The 20,259-nt window shown below is 43.2% G+C and overlaps 1 protein-coding gene and 1 long non-coding RNA gene across 5 annotated transcripts in view; one reads left to right on the top strand and one right to left on the bottom strand.

Moving 5' to 3' along the window:
• Positions 1-20,259, top strand: part of LOC310840007 — a 131,693-nt gene that overhangs the window by 29,139 nt on the left and 82,295 nt on the right. The gene's annotated exons all lie outside the window — the stretch shown is intronic.
• SENP1 (SUMO specific peptidase 1) overlaps positions 15,242-20,259 on the bottom strand; it is a 32,217-nt gene continuing 27,199 nt past the window's right edge. For 3 of the 4 annotated variants that reach the window (XM_083728890.1, XM_083728891.1, XM_083728892.1), the window contains 2 exons: positions 18,565-18,660; positions 15,242-17,699 (listed from right to left, as the gene is read on the bottom strand). In XM_083728890.1, the coding sequence (XP_083585016.1) occupies positions 17,637-17,699; positions 18,565-18,660 (159 nt within the window). In that variant the 3' untranslated portion in view covers positions 15,242-17,636. The remainder of the gene's footprint in view (positions 17,700-18,564; positions 18,661-20,259) is intronic. The other variant, XR_014561699.1, reaches the window with a different exon arrangement.

The raw sequence follows: 20,259 nt of genomic DNA, 5'->3' as shown, positions 1-20,259 counted from the left end.
AGGGGAATCTGTTGGTTTTGGTTTCTCTCCATTTTTAATTTTCCTGATCAAAACCACAGCTCTCCACATTTTCACATCCGCTTGCAATTAAAAGGGGGGGGGGGGGACTTTATCCCAGCATATGCATTTTCATACACGTCATTTTGCCGGGAGCTGCATTGTAAAATTCAGTGCCGTGCAAATTTTGAACATGTTTCAGTTCACATCTTTTTTCCAGAAAGTACAGATTATGTACGGTTTGTTTTTAAATGTGAACTGAATCTAATTTCTCCCCAGTCCATTGCCAGTGCACACTGCCTCTGTCTTGAATGATGTTGTCACTGCCTGTATTCTGGCAAATGGAAGGCAGGCTGCATAGGCTTACCCCACTCTGATGGGCACTGGGCGAGCATCTAACATGTGCATGCAGTTTTTCAAGACATACCGTATTTTTTGCTCTATAAGACTCACTTTTTCCCTCCTAAAAAGTAAGGGGAAATGTGTGTGCGTCTTATGGAGCGAATGCAGGCTGCGCAGCTATCCCAGAAGCCAGAACAGCAAGAGGGATTGCTGCTTTCACTGCACATCGATCCCTCTTGCTGTTCTGGCTTCTGAGATTCAGAATATTTTTTTTCTTGTTTTCCTCCTCCAAAAACTAGGTGTGTCTTGTGGTCTGGTGCGTCTTATAGAGTGAAAAATACGGTGCCTCAGCCTCTCTGACGGCACAGTTTGGAAACGGCTGTTCTGTAAGCAGGAAGCACAACAAGGGGAAGGAACGGCACCAAGACCAACTTTTGTTAAGCGTCATGGTGCTTCAGGGAGAGAGTACCTAAAATAAAAGCAAAAAAGGGGGAAGGGGTAAAAATGTGAAGAAGCAGAGATTAGCTCCTGCATTCATTCTCTGGGCTGTTGTTATGTTCTGAGTTGAATAGGATCCAAAATGCAGCAGTCTGATTGGTACTAGAATAATAGGATTCAGAATGCAGCAGTCTGATTGGTCATAGAACAATAGGATTCAGAATGCAGCGGTTTGATTGGTCCTAGAACAATAGGATCCAGAATGCAGCAGTCTGATTGGTCTGCAGGAGCCACCCAATGCAACTCCAGGTGGAAGTGAATCCGCAACCTGATTGGCCTACAGGAGAATCCCAGAATTAGCCAATCACGTGGGGCCCATTGTGTAACTAATGTATATAAAGCAGGCATTTCAGGGGAACTTCTATTCCTCCTCACCACTATGAGCTGAATAAAGAGCATGAAATCCAGACTCGACTCTGAGTATATTTCAGCTATATATATCCTCAGCATCTACAACTGCACAGCTTTACCATGGAATGGAATTTCAGATAAAGGGATAAGTATTTGAGAGGGGGAAGCTCAAAAGGGGAATGACTGTCCTTTGCTCATAAAAAAGTGATTTGGATTATAGCCATACCCTGTGCTCCCTTTTACACCCTCCCTTCTTCCCCCCAAGCTAAAAAAAGCTCTACTTTGAGGAAGAGGGAGGGATGGGCCTTCTTCCAGAGAGAGAAGATTCTTTTTTATACTATAAGATTAAAAGAACACATCTGTAAGGTTATTAGGTACTATATTTACTGCACATATTCATTAAGTTTGGGGCATTATTTTTAAGCCCCCTGTGTATCAACTAATAACAGAAACAACTGAAGCCTTTGAACTTGTAATTCATCATGCCACATAGCCTGATAGCTACATTAGTGAAAATGAAAAATATATGTGCATTACTGACAGAATCAATAATGAAAAGATCATATTTTTCTTTGGGGTTCCTTTGTAAGATATCAGAATGGTCAATGTAATGAAAGTCACACTGAGCTGCACCTGTGCTTTGTAACATATATCTACCTATTTTGGTAGGTCCCTGGGTTTTTAAATAAGTCCACAAAGGCTAAGATATCTTGTCTGTACTGTGAATGTCTACATTTTACGTTTCAAATGAATAGCAACAAATATTTTAAACCACAACTGTTACTTCATTCTGATAATAATCTGACCAACTTGAAATCTCTCTTTCTTCCTTCAGTTGCCACCTACAAGATGGGCTCTTACTTTGTTCCAACACTAAGCAGGCAAGCAAACCAGTTTGCCCCTTTCCTATGCTATTAGATTCCAACCCCTTTGAGAAAAAAAGAGGGGAGTGAGATTCCCAAAGGGAATGTATTTACAATGGAAAAGGTCCAAATAGCTGGCAACTGGAATGTCGTCGTTTACCCCCCCAACCCGCAATGTCCTGATAGACTTCCTTGTGAGCCTGGTGACCTCACACAAAGCTGCCCTCTATTTTTGCACAGCAGGCTAAGGAATGCTGGCGGGAGGGATGCAAACTAGCCAGAGCTCTGAGAGGCCAGTCTGAGCCTGCTTATGCTCACACAGGGTCCTGTGGCTTCAATGGTGACTGGGCTTACTGGAAATTAGTGGGGTTGGATGAGACAACAAGATTCCACCCTGAACGAGAGAGAAGGTGGCTGGCTGGCTGGTGGCAAGGGGAAGAAGGAGAGCAGGATGTGTACTTTGGCATCCTGGGAATCTGGAATGCATTTTGCTGCATCAGGTAGCATAAGGTCTTCTAAACCAAGGCAGGGAATTGGAGATTTCAGTAGCTTTCTCTAAAGTAAGATGCCCGGGGGGGCATCATTGCTCATTGGGTCGTCAGGGTAATTTGCTACAGGATTTCCTAGAATCGGTCCCCATGGGGGACCCCATCCCCGTGGGGATTTCTACAGAAGTGTGATTAGTGATTGTGTTGTAGAATTCATGGCATTTGACAAAGCCAAGTCTGACTGGCAGATATCCCATGATAGCTGATCTCTGGTTTTACCTGCCTTGCAAAGGCAAAGAAACCGGATAATAAAATGATAATACTTCTTCCAATTCAGGGTGGTGCTGAAGGGTTTTTTATGCTCGTATTTTGTTTATATTTTTTTTTGAAGAAGAGAAAGATGAGGCTATACAATAATCAGCAGCAGCCTTTTCTAACCTGGTGCTCTTCCAATGTTGCTCAGCTTCAACGACCATACAGTGGTACCTCGGGTTAAGAACTTAATTCGTTCTGGAGGTCCGTTCTTAACCTGAAACTGTTCTTAACCTGAGGTACCATTTTAGCTAATGGGGCCTTCCGCTGCTGCAGCTGCCGCCGCCGCCCGATTTCTGTTCTCATCCTGAAGCAAAGTTCTTAACCCGAGGTACTATTTCTGGGTTAGCGGAGTCTGTAACCTGAAGCGTCTGTAACCTGAAGTGTCTGTAACCCAAGGCACCACTGTAATTGGTTCCGCCCCCCCCCCAAAAAAACTGAACTTGTATGATAGTTTTAGTATATACAGAAAAACAAAAAGATGTAGGAGAAAAAAATCCCTACTCCTTTAAAAAATAACACCACTTAATCCATCAAACACACTATTTCACATCCCATCTGAATTATATTTTTTTTTTAAAGTCCATATCAAAGATAATAGAAAGGGGTTAGTTTAAAAAAACATATAAAGAAATAAAAACACATTAAAACTATGGTTACAAATTAATGTTGTTGTTGTTTAGTCGTTTAGTCGTGTCCGACTCTTCGTGACCCCATGGACCAGAGAACGCCAGGCACCTCTGTCCTCCACTGCCTCCTGCAGTTTGGTCAAACTCATGCTGGTAACCTCGAAAACACTATCCAACCATCTCGTCCTCTGTCGCCCCCTTCTCCTTGTGCCCTCCATCTTTCCCAACATCAGGGTCTTCTCCAGGGAGTCTTCTCTTCTCATGAGGTGGCCAAAGTACTGGAGCCTCAACTTCACAATCTGTCCTTCCAGTGAGCACTCAGGGTTGATTTCCTTCAGTATGGAGAGGTTTGATCTTCTTGCAGTCCATGGGACTCTCAAGAGTCTCCTCCAGCACCATAATTCAAAAGCATCAATTCTTCGGCGATCAGCCTTCTTTATGGTCCAGCTCTCACTTCCATACATCACTACTGGAAAACCATAGCTTTAACTATACGAACCTTTGTTGGCAAGGTGATGTCCCTACTTCTCAAGATGCTGACTAGGCCTGTCATTGCCCTTCTCCCAAGAAGCAGGCGTCTTTTAATTTCGTGGCTGCTGTCACCATCTGCAGTGATCATTGAGCCCAAGAAAGTACTACCTCCATTTCTTCCCCTTCTATTTGCCAGGAGGTGATGGGACCAGTGGCCATGATCTTCGTTTTTTTTGATGTTGAGCTTCAGACCATATTTTGCGCTCTCCTCTTTCACCCTCATTAAAAGGTTCTTTAATTCCTCCTCACTTTCTGCCATCAAGGTTGTGTCATCTGCATATCTGAGGTTGTTGATATTTCTTCCGGCAATCTTAATTCCGGCTAGGGATTCATCCAGCCCAGCCTTTCGCATGATGAATTCTGCATATAAGTTAAATAAGCAGGGAGACAAAATACAGCCTTGTCATACTCCTTTCCCAATTTTGAACCAATCAGTTGTTCCATATCCAGGTCTAACTGTAGCTTCTTGTCCCACATAGAGATTTCTCCGGAGACAGATGAGGTGATCTGGCACTCCCATTTCTTTAAGAACTTGCCATAGTTTGCTGTGGTCGACACAGTCAAAGGCTTTTGCATAGTCAATGAAGCAGAAGTAGATGTCTTTCTGGAACTCTCTAGCTTTCTCCATAATCCAGCACATGTTTGCAATTTGGTCTCTGGTTCCTCTGCCTCTTCTAAATCCAGCTTGCACTTCTGGGAGTTCTGGGTCCACATACTGCTTGAGCCTTCCTTGTAGAATTTTAAGCATAACCTTGCTAGCGTGTGAAATGAGTGCAATTGTGTGGTAGTTGGAGCATTCTTTGGCACTGCCCTTCTTTGGGATTGGGATGTAGACTGATCTTCTCCAATCTTCTGGCCACTGCTGAGTTTTCCAAACTTGCTGGCATATTGAGTGTATCACCTTAACAGCATCATCTTTTAAAATTTTAAATAGTTCAGCTGGAATACCATCACTTCCACTGGCCTTGTTATTTGCAGTGCTTTCTAAGGCCCATTTGACTTCACTTTCCAGGATGCCTGGCTCAAGGTCAGCAACCACACTACCTGGGGTATACGAGACATCCATTTCTTTCTGGTATAATTCCTCTGTGTATTCTTGCCACCTCTTCTTGATGTCTTCTGCTTCTGTTAGGTCCTTTCCACTTTTGTCCTTTATTATGGAAATCTTTGTACGAAATGTTCCTTTCATATCTCCAATTTTCTTGAACAGATCTCTGGTTCTTCCCATTCTATTGCTTTCCTCTATTTCTTTGCATTGCTCGTTTAAGGTCTTCTTGTCTCTCCTTGCTATTCTTTGGAAATCTGCATTCAATTTCCTGTATCTTTCACCATCTCCCTCGCATTTTGCTTGCCTTCTCTCCCCCGCTATTTGTAAGGCCTCATTGGACAGCCACTTTGCTTTCTTGCATTTCCTTTTCATTGGGATGGTTTTCGTTGCTGCCTCCTGTATAATGTTACGAGCATCCATCCATAGTTCTTCAGGCACTCTGTCCACCAAATCTAAATCCTTAAACCTGTTCCTCACTTCCACTGTGTATTCATAAGGGATTTGACTTAGATTGTATCTTACCGGCCCAGTGGTTTTTCCTACTTTCTTCAGTTTAAGCTTGAATTTTGCTATAAGAAGCTGATGATCTGAGCCACAGTCAGCTCCAGGTCTTGTTTTTGCTGACTGTATAGAGCTTCTCCATCTTTGGCTGCAGAGAATATAATCAATCTGATTTCGATGCTGCCCATCTGGTGATGTCCATGTGTAGAGTCGTCTCTTGTGTTGTTGGAAAAGCGTGTTGTGATGACCAGCTTGTTCTCTTGACAGAACTCTATTAGCCTTTGCCCTGCTTCGTTTTGATCTCCAAGGCCAAACTTGCCAGTTGCTCCTTTTATCTCTTGCCTCCCTACTTTAGCATTCCAATCCCCTATAATGAGAAGAACATCCTTCTTTGGTGTCACTTCTATAAGGTGTTGTAAGTCTTCATAGAATTGGTCAATTTCAGTTTCTTCAGCACCAGTAGTTGGTGCATAAACTTGGATTACTGTGATGTTAAAAGGTCTGCCTTGGATTCGTATCGAGATCATTCTATCATTTTTGAGATTGCATCCCAGTATAGCCTTCGCCACTCTTTTGTTGACTATGAGGGCCACTCCATTTCTTTTACGGGTTTCTTGCCCACAGTAGTAGATATGATGGTCATCCGAACTGAATTCACCCATTCCCATCCATTTTAGTTCACTGATGCCCAGGATGTCAATATTTATTCTTTTTGACCACCTCCAACTTACCCAGGTTCATGGTTCTTACATTCCAGGTTCCTATGCAATATTTTTCTTTACAGCATTGGACTTTCCTTTCGCTTCCAGGCATATCCGCAACTGAGCGTCCTTTCGGCTTTGGCCCAGCCGCTTCATCAGCTCTGGATCTACTTGTACTTGCCCTCCGCTCTTCCCCAGTAGCATGTTGGATGCCTTCCGACCTGAGGGGCTCATCTTCCAGCGTCATAACTTTTATATGCCTGTTGTCTTTGTCCATGGAGTTTTCTTGGCAGGGATACTGGAGTGGCTTGCCGGTTCCTCCTCCAGGTGGATCACGTTTGGTCAAAACTCTCCACTATGACCTGTTCATCTTGGGTGCCCTGCTCAGCATAGTTCATAGCTTCTCTGAGTTCTTCAAGCCCCTTCGCCACGGCAAGGCAGTGATCCATGAAGGGGTACAAATTAATATATTGACCCAAAAGGCAAATGGGTTGTACCAGACGACCTCAAATGCCCATTTGCCTTTTGGGTCAATACAAATTAATATATTGACCCAAAAGGCAAATGGGCATTTGAGGTTGTCTGGTACAACCAGAAGGAGTAAAATAATTCAATAAGGGCCAGCAAGTTTCTGGGTGAAAGGAGAAGGGCAGGTGTGGGGGACTCCCTGGTCCTGAATGGGGTAACTGTGCCCCTAAAGGACCAGGTGCATAGCCTGGGAGTCACTTTGGACTTAACAGTTGTCCATGGAGGTACAGGTCAATTCTGTGTCCAGGGCGGCTGTCTACCAGCTCCATTTGGTACACCGACTGAGACCCTACCTGCCTGCACACTCGCCAGAGTGGTACATGAGCTGGTTATCTCCCACTTGGACTACTGCAATGCGCTCTATGTGGGTAATCCCTAGTTTGCCTAATGGGTAACCCAGTGCTGTGATAGCCTGCAGATCTCAATCTGCGACAGCTGATTCACACATGCAAGACATCACTTGCATTTCAGCTATATAGGGCATGTATATCTGAAACAGCTGAAACTCTAGCAGAGGTCATCAGTTTACGTGTAAGAAAAGATCCAAAGCAATTCACCCTCAAAATGCTGTTTTCTTTCAACTTGTGCTTTGCACATTATCACAACAAATATTTGCTGCAGGTTTTATGTTGATTGTCCCTGATTTCTTTTCTGTTTGCAAATTTCAACACAGTCCAGGGAACATTTGACTCTGATTATTCCTAATTATTTTCCTCTTGGCATTCTTCTTACATTTCATAACCTTCTAATCTCATCTGAAGTCATCTTCCCAAGCAGCTGGGCACCAAGGCATGTGCTGTTGCCAAAGTCCTTCGAAATCAGTAAGACTGCCCAGAAGGGCTTAATTGGAATTTATTCCAAAAGCCCTCTTCACAAATCTGATGCATTCTGGTCCTAATTAATGAATGTGGTAACTATAGTAGTTCCTTAAAGATCTGAACATGTTGAACTCCCCACCACCACCAAAAGAATCTGCTGAAGCAGGAATATATCCTTCTTCTATCACAGAGAAGAAACAGGTTAAAAATTGAAATAATGATGTTTTAGTAGTGCACATTCCAGAAATGCAGCCATATTACGTGTCAGCAGTTCATTTTAATAATAAGTGGTGCTGGGGCTCAAACTTGCTTGGAAGGCCTATTCCCACATCTGCATGCTGTGGTTAGTCAACAATTATGGAAAAACACTCTGAACATGTTCAGGTGACCTAAATCTAAGTCCTGCGTTGAAAATGCTGACAAATCAGAGGCGTAGGGAGTTAAAGAGATCATATTTCATTAGATACTTTGCCAGATTTATTGACATTTCAATTTTCATTGTATAATAAACCTGTCATATATACTGTATTATCCTTTGACTTCTGAATACCTGAGCTTCACATCTTGTCTAATTTCCTTCAGATACAAATTTTGTAGCTGATAAAGGCAGCCATCCAAAAATAAGTAAATATACATAGGATTGCACCATTCATATATGGAACTTCTACTTGGGTCCTTCAGATTATACTCTTTGCTTGTTGACACACAAAACTTTATCACTCGGTTTAAGATAGTGAAGTAGAACAAAATAGGTTTTTGGAGGTTTCCCAGATTCCTCCTTGTTCATTTTCTAGGTGCGTTACCTAGGTGCTCAGTAGAATTAGTGGGTACTGACAGCTTTTATTTTTGGCTGATAGAGGTCAGTGCTAACACTGGAGAGTCTAAATCTATTTAAGGTCATGCCTGGTCTCAGCCTGAAGTAGGGATGGATGCATCAGTCTACTGCCTGCCTGTATCGTTTCTGCAAGTGTTCATTCATAAATCCATTCCCTTTCATCCATGCAATCTTGCAAGAAAGAAAAGGTGGTATTTAAACCAATTTTTACTCAGAGTAGACCCATTGAAATTCATGGCCCTAACTTTGTCATGTTAATTAATTTCAGTGGCTCTACTTTGAGTAAAACTTTGATAGATACCACCTTACAGTACCTGAAACTGAATAAGCTTCTTGTAGAAGACCCATTGAAATTCATGGCCCTAACTTTGTCATGTTAATTAATTTCAGTGGCTCTACTTTGAGTAAAACTTTGATAGATACCACCTTACAGTACCTGAAACTGAATAAGCTTCTTGTAGAATAGGATTGACTCCAACTCTTATCAGCCCCAGCAAGGACTGATGGGAGTTGGAGTCCAATAATATTTGGAAAGCCCAGGGAGCCGGCGTACAGCTTCTGGGTCATGTGGCCAGCATGACTAAGACACTTCTGGTGAACCAGAGCAGCGCACAGAAATGCCATTTACCTTCCCGCCGGAGCGGTACCTATTTATCTACTTACACTTTTGATGTGCTTTCGAACTGCTAGGTTGGCAGGAGCAGAGACCGAGCAACGGGAGCTCACCCCATCACGGGGATTCGAACCGCCAACCTGATCGGCAAGTCCTAGGCTCTGTGGTTTAACCCACAGCGCCACCCGTGTCCCTTAATAATAGTCTAGGATGTCCCTATTTTCATGGGAGAAATGTTGGCGCGTATGCCACTGCCCTCATTTTTATTGTGTCCAGGTAAATATACGGTTGATAATATTCACTCTCTGTAGGCGGGGCTAGTCGCCCAGTCCAATTCAAATTCCCAGGTTTTCTGCATGGGGACTTGGGTGAGAAAGAAGCTGTTCACAATTTATGATGGCCTTTTGGTGGCCTGCTGGGACACGTTACAAACCTGAGCAGACGCCGAGATGCAGGGAGGGACTGTGTGCATGCATGCGCCTCTGTCTCTCTTTAGCTTGCAGCGAAGTAGGGCACGGAGCCATTTCTTTGAGGGAAAACTGAGGCATTCTGTCCCAGGAGCTGAATGACCTCTTGATCCTTTTGCAAGGACATGGCTTAGCCGAGGACAGCTCTCCGGGCAGCCCTGCATTCCTGGCATTCCCAGCGCCAAACCGACGACACATTCCTGTCCCAAGTAGGCCGGCCTGTGTGCTTCTGCCTCCAAAGTCGGTGGTGCGAGGTTGCTAAGGAACCGGCCTTCCCCTCAGACAAAGGGCCCACTGTCTGGTGTGCTTCTGAAAGCACAAGCAAATGAAAGGCCCAAAGGTTCAACGAGGGAGAAGGAATTGGGGACCGCGTACCTCCTTTCACGTCCTCCGACATAGTTAACATCTTCACCGGGAGGCGGCCAGAGATGCGGGGAATCAGCATCTTCTATCCCACAGATTCAAAGAAGGGCAAACCTAAATGTGCGCCCTTTATTTTCAACTCTGCTTTTTTTAAAGCACATAACCTGCAAATGCTATAATAATAATTATAATAATTATAATAATTATAATTTTTTATACCCCGCCCATCTGGCTGAGTTTCCCCAGCCACTCCGGGCAGCTTCCAATAGAGTGTTAAAAACAATATAGCCTTAAATATTAAAAACGTCCCTGAACAGGGCTGCCTTCAGATGTCTTTTAAAGATAAGATAGCTACTTATTTCCTTCACATCTGAAGGGAGGGCGGGCGCCACTACCGAGAAGGCCCTCTGCCTGGTTCCCTGTAACCTCACTTCTCGCAATGAGGGAACCGCCAGAAGGCTCTTGGCGCTGGACCTCAGTGTCCAGGCTGAATGATGGGGGTGGAGACGCTCCTTCAGGTATACAGGACCGAGGCCGTTTAGGGCTTTAAAGGTCAGCACCAACACTTTGAATTGCGCTCAGAAACATATTGGGAGCCAATGCAGCTATCTCAGGACCAGTGTTATGTGGTCCCAGCGGCCGCTCCCACTCACCAGTCTAGCTGCTGCATTCTGGATTAGTTGTAGTTTCCGGGTCACCTTCAAAGGTAGCCCCACATAGAGCACATTGCAGTAGTCCAAGAGGGAGATAACTAGAGCTTGCACCACTCTGGCAAGACAGTCCATGGGCAGGTAGGGTCTCAGCTTGCATACCAGATGGAGCTGGTAGACAGCCGCCCTGGACACAGAATTAACCTGCGCCTCCATGGACAGCTGCGAGTCCAAAATGACTCCCAGGTTGCACACCTGGTCCTTCATATTAACCCTGTATATTATCTGGCTTAAGATTTCTCTTCCACGGCTTCATCTTGTAAGGCTCAGATGACACATCGGTTAGGAAGGTTTGCTCTAAAGAATATAACAGATAGCAGCAGCAGCAGCAACAAAAACCATCCTATTTCTGATTCTTCCCTAGAAGAATCCAGAGCCATCTAGTGGCTAAAGTATCAAATGACAGCCAACAGTGTCCATCTGTGAAATGGACAATACAGTATTGGTAACAATAGGCTTGCCATACATCAGCAAAGTTCCTGACATGTCCTGGTTTTCCAGTTGTAAAAACGGCATCACGGAATTTGCAAAATGACAAGGAAAACCCGGATTTGGGGCAGTGTGATGGGAAAAGCAGTGGAAAAATCCGAAAAAGCTGGGTTTGTTTGGTTTGTTCCCCCCAAAAAAGCTCAAAAATTTTGGGGTCTTCCTAAAAAAAATTTAGGAAGGAAGTTGGCTGTTTTTTGTTTTTGTATATATATTTTTATTACATTTTCTGTTTTACAATTTAAAATACTCATTAAACATCCTTAAAATATCTATGACTTCCCTTCTTCTCTTTCCATGGTTCATTTTGCATATCATAAATCCCTGCATATTTTACAAAAACAAAACCATTCAGTATTCCATTATTGCATCCATCAAAACATTGTTGAATTTATCTTAACGTTGCCAGCGTTTTCAAGTGTACACAATTTCCCCCCATATATTGAATAAATGTTTTCCAATCTTCTCTAAATGTGTGCTCTTCTTGTTCTCTTATTACTGTATATATGTTAAGTCTGCAAGCTGCGCATATTCTGTCAGCTTAAGTTGCCATTCTTCTTTAGTTGGGACCTCACTCATTTACCAGGAATTTTACTGTTTGAAATATGGCAACTCTAGGTAACAACAACCTAGGGTAACAACAACAACAGTAGTAATAATAAAATAAATGCTATTTTTCTAGAAAAAGTGGTGCCTCCCTCTTTCTCTTAGAATGGCAACGGCACCCGAGAGGTTCCAGAACCAAGTTCTGGTGAGTTCTCTCTGAAAAAAGCCATAAAATAATAATAATAATAATAATAATAATAATAATAATAATAATAATAATATCAGCAGTTGGGGAAAAGGAAGACCTTGTTCTGAGATCTTGAATGGTCTCTGTCAATCAGAAGTAGATAATACTGGTGTTCTAGATGCACCTAACCTGGCGTACCTTCATATGACTTAGGTGTGCCAGAACTCTGTACAGAGCAACAGTTGTTTTGCTTGTCAAGCTATGAATAAAACCAGAAAGTCCAGCGTTGCGTCCTACAGCTGGCCATAACTTTAGGAGCTCTTCATACAGGTACCATATTCATAGAGTTGCCAGGAAAGAGACCTTGGCGGTGGCATTTGGCTAACCCTGTATTTGAGCATACCCTGTCAAGGTCAATATTGAATCCATTTGGAGACTGGTGGCAATGCTGGACCCTGCTTTGGGAAGGTGGAAGAACCAGAAGACAGACAGTCAGTCCCTTTCCTTCTATGGATACTTTGTCCGTGGGCAGTGAAGGAAACACAAATTCTGCAGAATTTGAATTATTTTTGATATAAAGCAGCCCAATGGCAGGAAGTGGAGCAAGGTGGGATTAAGCATCATGCTAAATTCTCTAGAGAGAATGAACTGGAATTTGTTTACTGAGTATTGCAAAGAGACAAGTTATTCAAATGTTCAGTGTTATTTTGTATTGCTTTGGACTTAAGAAATACATCAGTATATAAAGCCTGTTACAAAAACCAAGCTTTATATACTTTATATACAGTGGTAAAGGTAAAGGTAAAGGTCCCCCTGCCCGTACGGGCCAGTCTTGACAGACTCTGGGGTTGTGCGCCCATCTCACTCAAGAGGCCAGGGGCCAGCGCTGTCCGGAGACACTTCCGGGTCACGTGGCCAGCGTGACATCGCTGCTCTGGCGAGCCAGAGCCGCACACGGAAACGCCGTTTACCTTCCCGCTGGTAAGCGGTCCCTATTTATCTACTTGCACCCGGAGGTGCTTTCGAACTGCTAGGTTGGCAGGCGCTGGGACCGAGCAGCGGGAGCGCACCCCGCCGCAGGGATTCGAACCGCCGACCTTTCGATCGGCAAGTCCTAGGCGCTGAGGCTTTAACCCACAGTGCCACCTGCGTCCCTATATACAGTGGTACCTCGGGTTAAGTACTTAATTCGTTCCAGAGGTTTGTTCTTAACCTGAAACTGTTCTTAACCTGAAGCACCACTTTAGCTAATGGGGTCTCCTGCTGCTGCCGCACCATCGGAGCACGATTTCTGTTCTCATCCTGAAGCAAAGTTCTTAACCTGAGGCACTATTTCTGGGTCAGCGGAGTCTGTAACCTGAAGCGTATGTAACCTGAAGCGTATGTAACCCGAGGTACCACTGTATAGCGAAAGAATGAACTGGAATTTGTTTACTGAATATTGCAAAGAGACAAGTTATTCAAATGTTCAATGTTATTTTGTATTGCTTTGGACTTAAGAAATACATCAGTATATAAAGCCTATAACAAAAACCAGGATATGAATCTAGATTCAGCATTGGTCTGACGCAGTCGGAAAAAAAATAAAATAGTCCAGTAGCACCTTGGTCTCTAAGTTTGTTCTAGGTATAATCTTTCGTGTGCAATAGTCGGTCTCTACGATCATACTTAGTCTCTAAGGTGCTACAGGACTATTTTTTATTATTATTTCAACAGGATATGAATGTGTGTGCATTTCAGAAGTGAATAATTTATATATTTATATATTTGAATGATGAAAAAAAGAAATGTAGAGTTACATGTGAAAGAAAGAAAAAATCAAAATGGGAGTTATAGAGACTTGCTCCAGACTCAAATCCCCTGTGAATCAGCAGGCAGGCAAAATAAAGTTTTGGGTGGCCTATGTTATGATCACTGCAGAGAGTCCAAGGTACGCATCTTTTGAATATGAGATAAATAGTTCCCATTTTCTTTGAGAAAGAGTTAGAAGTGGTGGCAAGGAATCAATGGAATATTGTCTGCTCAGCTGAAGGTACACTTACAGAAGTTGCTTGTTCATGTGTGTGCAGAGATTAAAGATGCTAATGAATAGTTTACTTGGAAAGGGTTAGGTAAAGCCTTGCCCATGTCTAGGAAGAGAATGTTGCAGGGAGGAGAGAGTCAACATGACCTGAAAATCCCTAGCCGGTGGCATGAAGAAAAATATGTTAAAAGTGAAAGAACAAAATAAATTCAGCGTCTCCTCTTCACACCCTGCAATATAGCTTCAAGCCTCCTTAAAGTCCCACTATTGCACTGTTCTGTAATAATGTTCATAGCGTACCTACCAAAGCTTTCCCCCACCTAGCTTCTAGAAAAGCTCTGTATTTATCTTAGATGACTTGCAGTCAGGGATGGCTGAATCTGACAATGTTGGTTTCTCTGTTTGTCAATTTTCCAATCCTAAATTGGATCTGCCCTATTTCTGCATATCTTAATTAATAAATGCATTTTGGGGGGGAACTTTACCTAGTGAGTGGATTTTTGTGTATGCAATTTTCACAGAATGGAATGCATTTTTGTATGTTGTTTTCAGCAATGTACACACTTGTTTCACTAATATAAAGATTTTTGTAAGCATTCTTTGGCTGGAAAACAGCACCAGCTGAAACTTCAAAGGCAGCTTCACATAAAATGTATTTTTAAAAGGGGTGAGCAAAGTTAAAACGCAAGCTGGCCATTGAATAGGCTTTTGCTTTTTGGTCTCTTCGTTGCTCAGCCTTGTGTTTAAATGCAAGGTGACACACACAGGGCCACCACTGGGAAACCTTCCCTGAGCCAAGTTCTTTGTTTCTGTTCCGAAATGTGTTGCAATTGTTTGTGTCCTGGTTTCATTCTACTGAAAATTACAGGTGATATGGAGCAGGGGCAGGGAAACATTTTGCTGAATAAATTTAAGTCAGTTGTATTGCATGCTTGGGACGCGGGTGGCGAGGGGGGTTAAACCACAGAGCCTAGGACTTGCCGATCAGAAGGTCGGTGGTTCGAATCCCCGTGACGGGGTGAGCTCCTGTTGCTCAGTCCCTGCTTCTGCCAACCTAGCAGCTTGAAAGCACCTCAAAGTGCAAGTAGATAAATAGGTACTGCTCCGGCAGGAAGGTAAACGGCATTTCCGTGCGCTGCTCTGGTTCGCTAGAAGCAGCTTAGTCATGCTGGTCACATGACCTGGAAGCTGTACGCCGGCTCCCTCGGCCAATAAAGCGAGATGAGCGCCGCAACCCCAGAGTCGGTCACAACTGGACCTAATGGTCAGGGGTCCCTTTACCATTACCTAATGCATGTTACAGAGGAAGGGATGGGGGGGGGGAAATTGGCAAGGGTCCATTTCTGATAACACGTAGATCCCCATAATAGGCATAGGTCAGAGAAAAGATGCATTAGGCCAGACTTTGGATAATTATTATTTCAACAGCTGGGTTTATTTAAGAATAACACATTACAAAAAAAAATACAGAATTTCAGATCACTTGGAGAAAAACATAGAAAAAGGGTCACCAAAGAGCCTGGTATAAAAAAAACACAGATAGAGGCAAAAAGGTACAAACTTGTCTAGGAAGAGCACGACTTAAGGAAGTGCAATGAAATTTGTACAAAACTATTGTTTACAGGTACAGAATATATAAAATGTTCCCTATCTGATGGCAAAAATACAAGAGGACATTACTTTATTCTTTAGAATAAAAAAATGGTACATCAAGAGGTATGTGTGGCATGTGAACTTAGTAGTCCTACATAATTTGCGCCTGAATTCCAACTGCATCTCACCTTTGTTGGCCTCAGCAGGTACAGATACCAAGCACATCTGCTGATGTCCATTAATATAAGTCAATGATGGCCAAACTTGGCCCTCCAGCTGTTTTACAACTCCTATCATCCCTAGCTAACAGGACCAGTAGTCAGGGATGATGGGAATTGTAGTCCCAAAACAGCTAGAGGGCCAAGTTTGGCCATCACAGAATAAGTGGAGCTTACAGCGGGCCTCCACTGAAACAAATGGCTGCAGAGAAGTTGCACACAGTGGACTGTGATATTGACCAGTGGCACTGGAGATCTTTGAGTGAACCAGAGAGTTTAGAGTCCCTCTCATACTGAACTAGAAGTTACATCAATCAGCGAGACTCAAAGTGCTTTGGGCTCTGTAAAAGATCTCTCTGCCTGCTGCTAAATCTCAAGCTGCAGCTGGCAGTGCCGCTTACATATGTTCAGAGAGGAACTAAACAGATTCTCTATATTATCCTGCATTAGCACATAAAAGCAGGATTTGAAGAGGAAGCATCTCAGTGGAAGAGGTCCACTTGCCATCGTTAATGGCTATCTGGAACAGAAGCAGAAAGTGGAGGGCAGGAGAGGGAAAAAGGTCAGGATTTCAGTTCAGCTGTAGGAGTTTTAAATGGAAACATAAAAGAGCTTAAAACCCAGACACTTTTTTGTTCACTGCTGCACCATCGAGAAAGGTTTATAAATATATATATGGTATCAAAACAGCTTACCAATTATTATAAAAAAAGCTTTAAACGCCATATTGTACCTAAATTCTACAAAGGGTTTGACGATCAATAACTGTTCCATCCTCTTGTCAGATAAGCATTCCATTCAGCGTGTAGCTGCTTAGCTGATTTGCAAATCCTATTCTGTATAAAGAATTCAATGTAACAGTCCTTCCTAATTTCAGGATATCCTTAGATTCTGGTAATAGCTCAATGGGGAGAGATGCTGGCTTTTATAGGGTCTGACCCCAGGCATTTGGGCACAGGGCCCCCAAGTGCCTCACAACCCAAAGCTCTACCCTTTCTCTCTGCATCAGATTCCATCCCCACAGCCTGACTGTGTGAGGAGGTCATAGAGGAGGCACCTAAAATGAAGGCTCTCAGTGCAGGATGCCTCAGCCAACACATGACTCATCTTCCCAACAGGTGGGAAGCTGCCTCTGGATTTTGAGTTGGAAGAGAATTCACTAGAAGAAATAGATTTTAAATGCTAGGAAGATCCTCTGCTCGAGCATCAAAGAAAAGGCATTGTTCATCTTTCATTTACCATCTTATGCTACAGAACTGAAGAGAAGGTCAGTCATGATGGAAAATGTAGCAAGCTGCTTCTCATGTGCTGGTGTCTATCAGAGCTTCCATTCTCAGGCAATTTTATTTCCACCTAATAACCGAGGAACTAAGGGCAATGCAACACATCGTGACTGCTGTGGGGATATAGCCATGTTCTCTTCTGCAACTTATAGAGACAAACACATATATACAACCAGGTTTCCCCGACACATATGTACATGCATGTTGTACTTCCACATGACTTTATTTGCTGCAGAAGACCAACTGCAGCAATTGTAACATGCAGCACTGCCCTTACTGAATGCCATGAAAGCCATTTTTCTCCATGCCTTGGTAAATGCAATACAATAGTACAAATGCCCCACACAGTTGAAGCCTGGAAGGTTTCAAGGTGTTTGCAGAAGCTGGCCATTTCGAAAGGACTGAGAGTGTAAAAAGAGGAAAACTCACTGAAGGTGGAAGTCAATACTCCTCAGCATCTCCAAATGTCACTTGTAAAAAAACAGGGTTCCAAGATAGAAAAAGGCAAGTGTGCTTCTGAAATAGTTCCATGGCACACTGCTCCACGAAATAGAATTCATTAATTTTTTTTAATTATTTCTAAAAAAGAAAACCACACAAAATGTATTGTACACAGTCTTTAAGCTTCAGCAGGAAACCCATGCAGGCCAAGAAGGGCAATAGCCTGGTTTGCAGTCTCTGAAGGGTCCTGCATTTCACAAGAAATCACAGCAGCTTGCGATGGAGGATTTCCCAGACCATCCGTTTTCGGAAGTAAGGCATATGTTGCTTTAACAAAATTAACACAACAGCATCAATACTTGCTTAAAGTGACAACAAGGTAATCCTTTGATATATATACACTGGCAAACTGCAAGCCTCATACTGAGACAGCTATATTCCAAGTGATCTGTTTTTAAACACAAAAACAGGGCTAGTACCACCAGATCTTGAAATCCATTAAAAAGTTACTTTTCAAGTTTGATCTGGTTATCCTAACTCCACATCCACAATTTTGCTTGTCCCTGGGCAGATATAGGTGACACGTCTTTCAACTGCTACAAGCACTAATTCTGTAACACAGACCTGGCCTGCTGTTGGTAGAATGAGAATTTTGACCTCCAACACAGGTAATAGATGAAGATAATTCTAACACAGTGCCATCACGCAACAGGTTCTTGTGCCGTACTTTTTAAACATGCTGATGGTAAGGTAACAAAAAACTGAAAAGTCACCATAAAAGTAGCTGTGGACTTTTAATATAGGTTATAGTCCTGGAATTACCATAGGGCATAACTCTCTTATCCATATCATAAGGCTCTGAATCCAAATTTAAGGATCTTGCTATGTGGAGCAAAACAGCTGCCCACATGCAGCTCCCTCTCTTGTGGCACAATTAGTACAACAATTATTACAAGCTATACGTTCAGAATGTTATTGAAAACCACAATCTTACAATTTGACTTGCATGAGATAAGCAAATATATGGAAAATTATCTACTTGGATTTTCCTTCTTCTGGCCACTGAGCTTTGGTTTTCTTGGTTGAAAATTGGTTTGCTTCGGGCACAATTAAGACTAGAAGACAGCACTGTAACAATATAAGCTAGCATTCTACCCATGCAGTGCCCCACTAGCCAGGAGAGCCAACTTACCTGAGTGAAATTGATTGGTTTGTCTTTGGTTATGCAGTCAGCATATTTACAGGCAAACATCCCACAGTCACTTCCATTCATCTGTTGAGGGATCTCCTTTAAAAGACAAACAAACCCAGCCCTCTCTATTTAGAAGACAAAAACCTCATGTTAGCTTTACCAAATAATTATGATATAAACTGCACAAGGTAATGAAAGGTTCAAGAAACCCAAAGAACCCCACCGTGCATGAGCGAGTCTTCAGAATTAATGGGAACAAATGAGTCAGTATTTCAGCCAAGATAGCAAGACTGGAATACTTCCATCCTGACAAACAAGGAAAAGGACAGGAACAGAAATATGTTACATGCTCTGCCCATGTACAGAGATCTTTGGATGCTTGTAGTCACTCTTAGTTCCAACAGCTTATACAGGTACGTATGATCAGAGGCACCCATTCTTGCTCCCTTCTCACCCCATGCTCAGGACAATGAGAGAACTGCTGCAACTTGCTCCCCACTTTTTTCTGGCAAAGAAGTCACTCCATACTGTTTTCCTTCCCTGTTCTCCATCACTGGCTGATTTCCCCTGCTTTTTCAACTGAAGGCTAGAGCAGTGAGATCAGGAAGGGAAATATCCAGGAGCCTTAGTCTTATCTGTTAGAAGTGAGGTGCTATTGAGGAGCGGGGGGGATGGGGACGGGGGACTGATGGCCGCTTTTTGTCCCAAGTGTGGAGGAAAGAGAGCTGGACATGACCTCTCTTGTGGTTGGTGCCTGTAATAGTAGTTGGGAAAGCTGTCGGCATCAGAGACTCTGAGCACATAGAACAGGGGTCTGCAAACTTTTTCAGCAGGGGGCCAGTCCACTGTCCCTCAGACATTGTGGGGGGCCGGACTAATTATTTTTTTTGGGGGGGGGGGAGAATGAATTCCTATGACCCACAAATAACCCAGAGATGCATTTTGAATAAAAGCACACATTCTACTCCTGTAAAAACACCAGGCAGGCCCCACAAATAACCCAGAGCTGCATTTTAAATAAAAGCACACATTCTACTCATGTAAAAACACGCTGATTCCTGGACCGGATTTAGAAGGCTATTGGGCCGGATCTGGCCCCCGGGCCTTAGTTTGCCTACCCATGACATCCGATCACAGACGATTGTGTGAGGCACATCACACCTTTCTATCTATGAAACAAATAATACTATTTCATTTTCTCACAGTACACATTATTTTCTTTGACACAGGCATGACTAACCTTTTATGGCCCAAGGGCTAGAATTCAAGGTTGGCTAAGCCTGAGGTACACATGCCATTCACATGGACCCAACCACACTACTTACAGCTCTCTCTCTCTCTCTCTCTCTCTCTCTCTCTCACACACACACACACACACACACACACACACACACACAGGCTCTACCCAAACTCATACACAGACCACACACTCTTATATCTCTTTGTGTGTATTATATACACTTAACTGCAGTGCTAGGATCAGGCAATTTCTTCATCCCAACATTGGGCTGAATAAAGAAGCATCTCAGCCCAGCGATGCAGTGGGCAGAAAAGGGGCCCAATTTTGCCAATGACTTGGCAAGCTGCATCACTAGGCCAACCCTGATCTAACAGTTACACTCAAAAACCTTAAGAGCCAGGCACACCATTAGTTTAAAGGTACAGGGATCCCTGACCATTAGGTTCAGTTGTGGC

This window comes from Podarcis gaigeae (genome assembly GCF_964106915.1).
Source record: "Podarcis gaigeae genome assembly, chromosome: 2".
Classification (NCBI taxonomy): domain Eukaryota; kingdom Metazoa; phylum Chordata; class Lepidosauria; order Squamata; family Lacertidae; genus Podarcis; species Podarcis gaigeae.
Note: the sequence above shows the minus strand (reverse complement) of the source record. Positions and strands in the feature narration are given on the sequence as shown.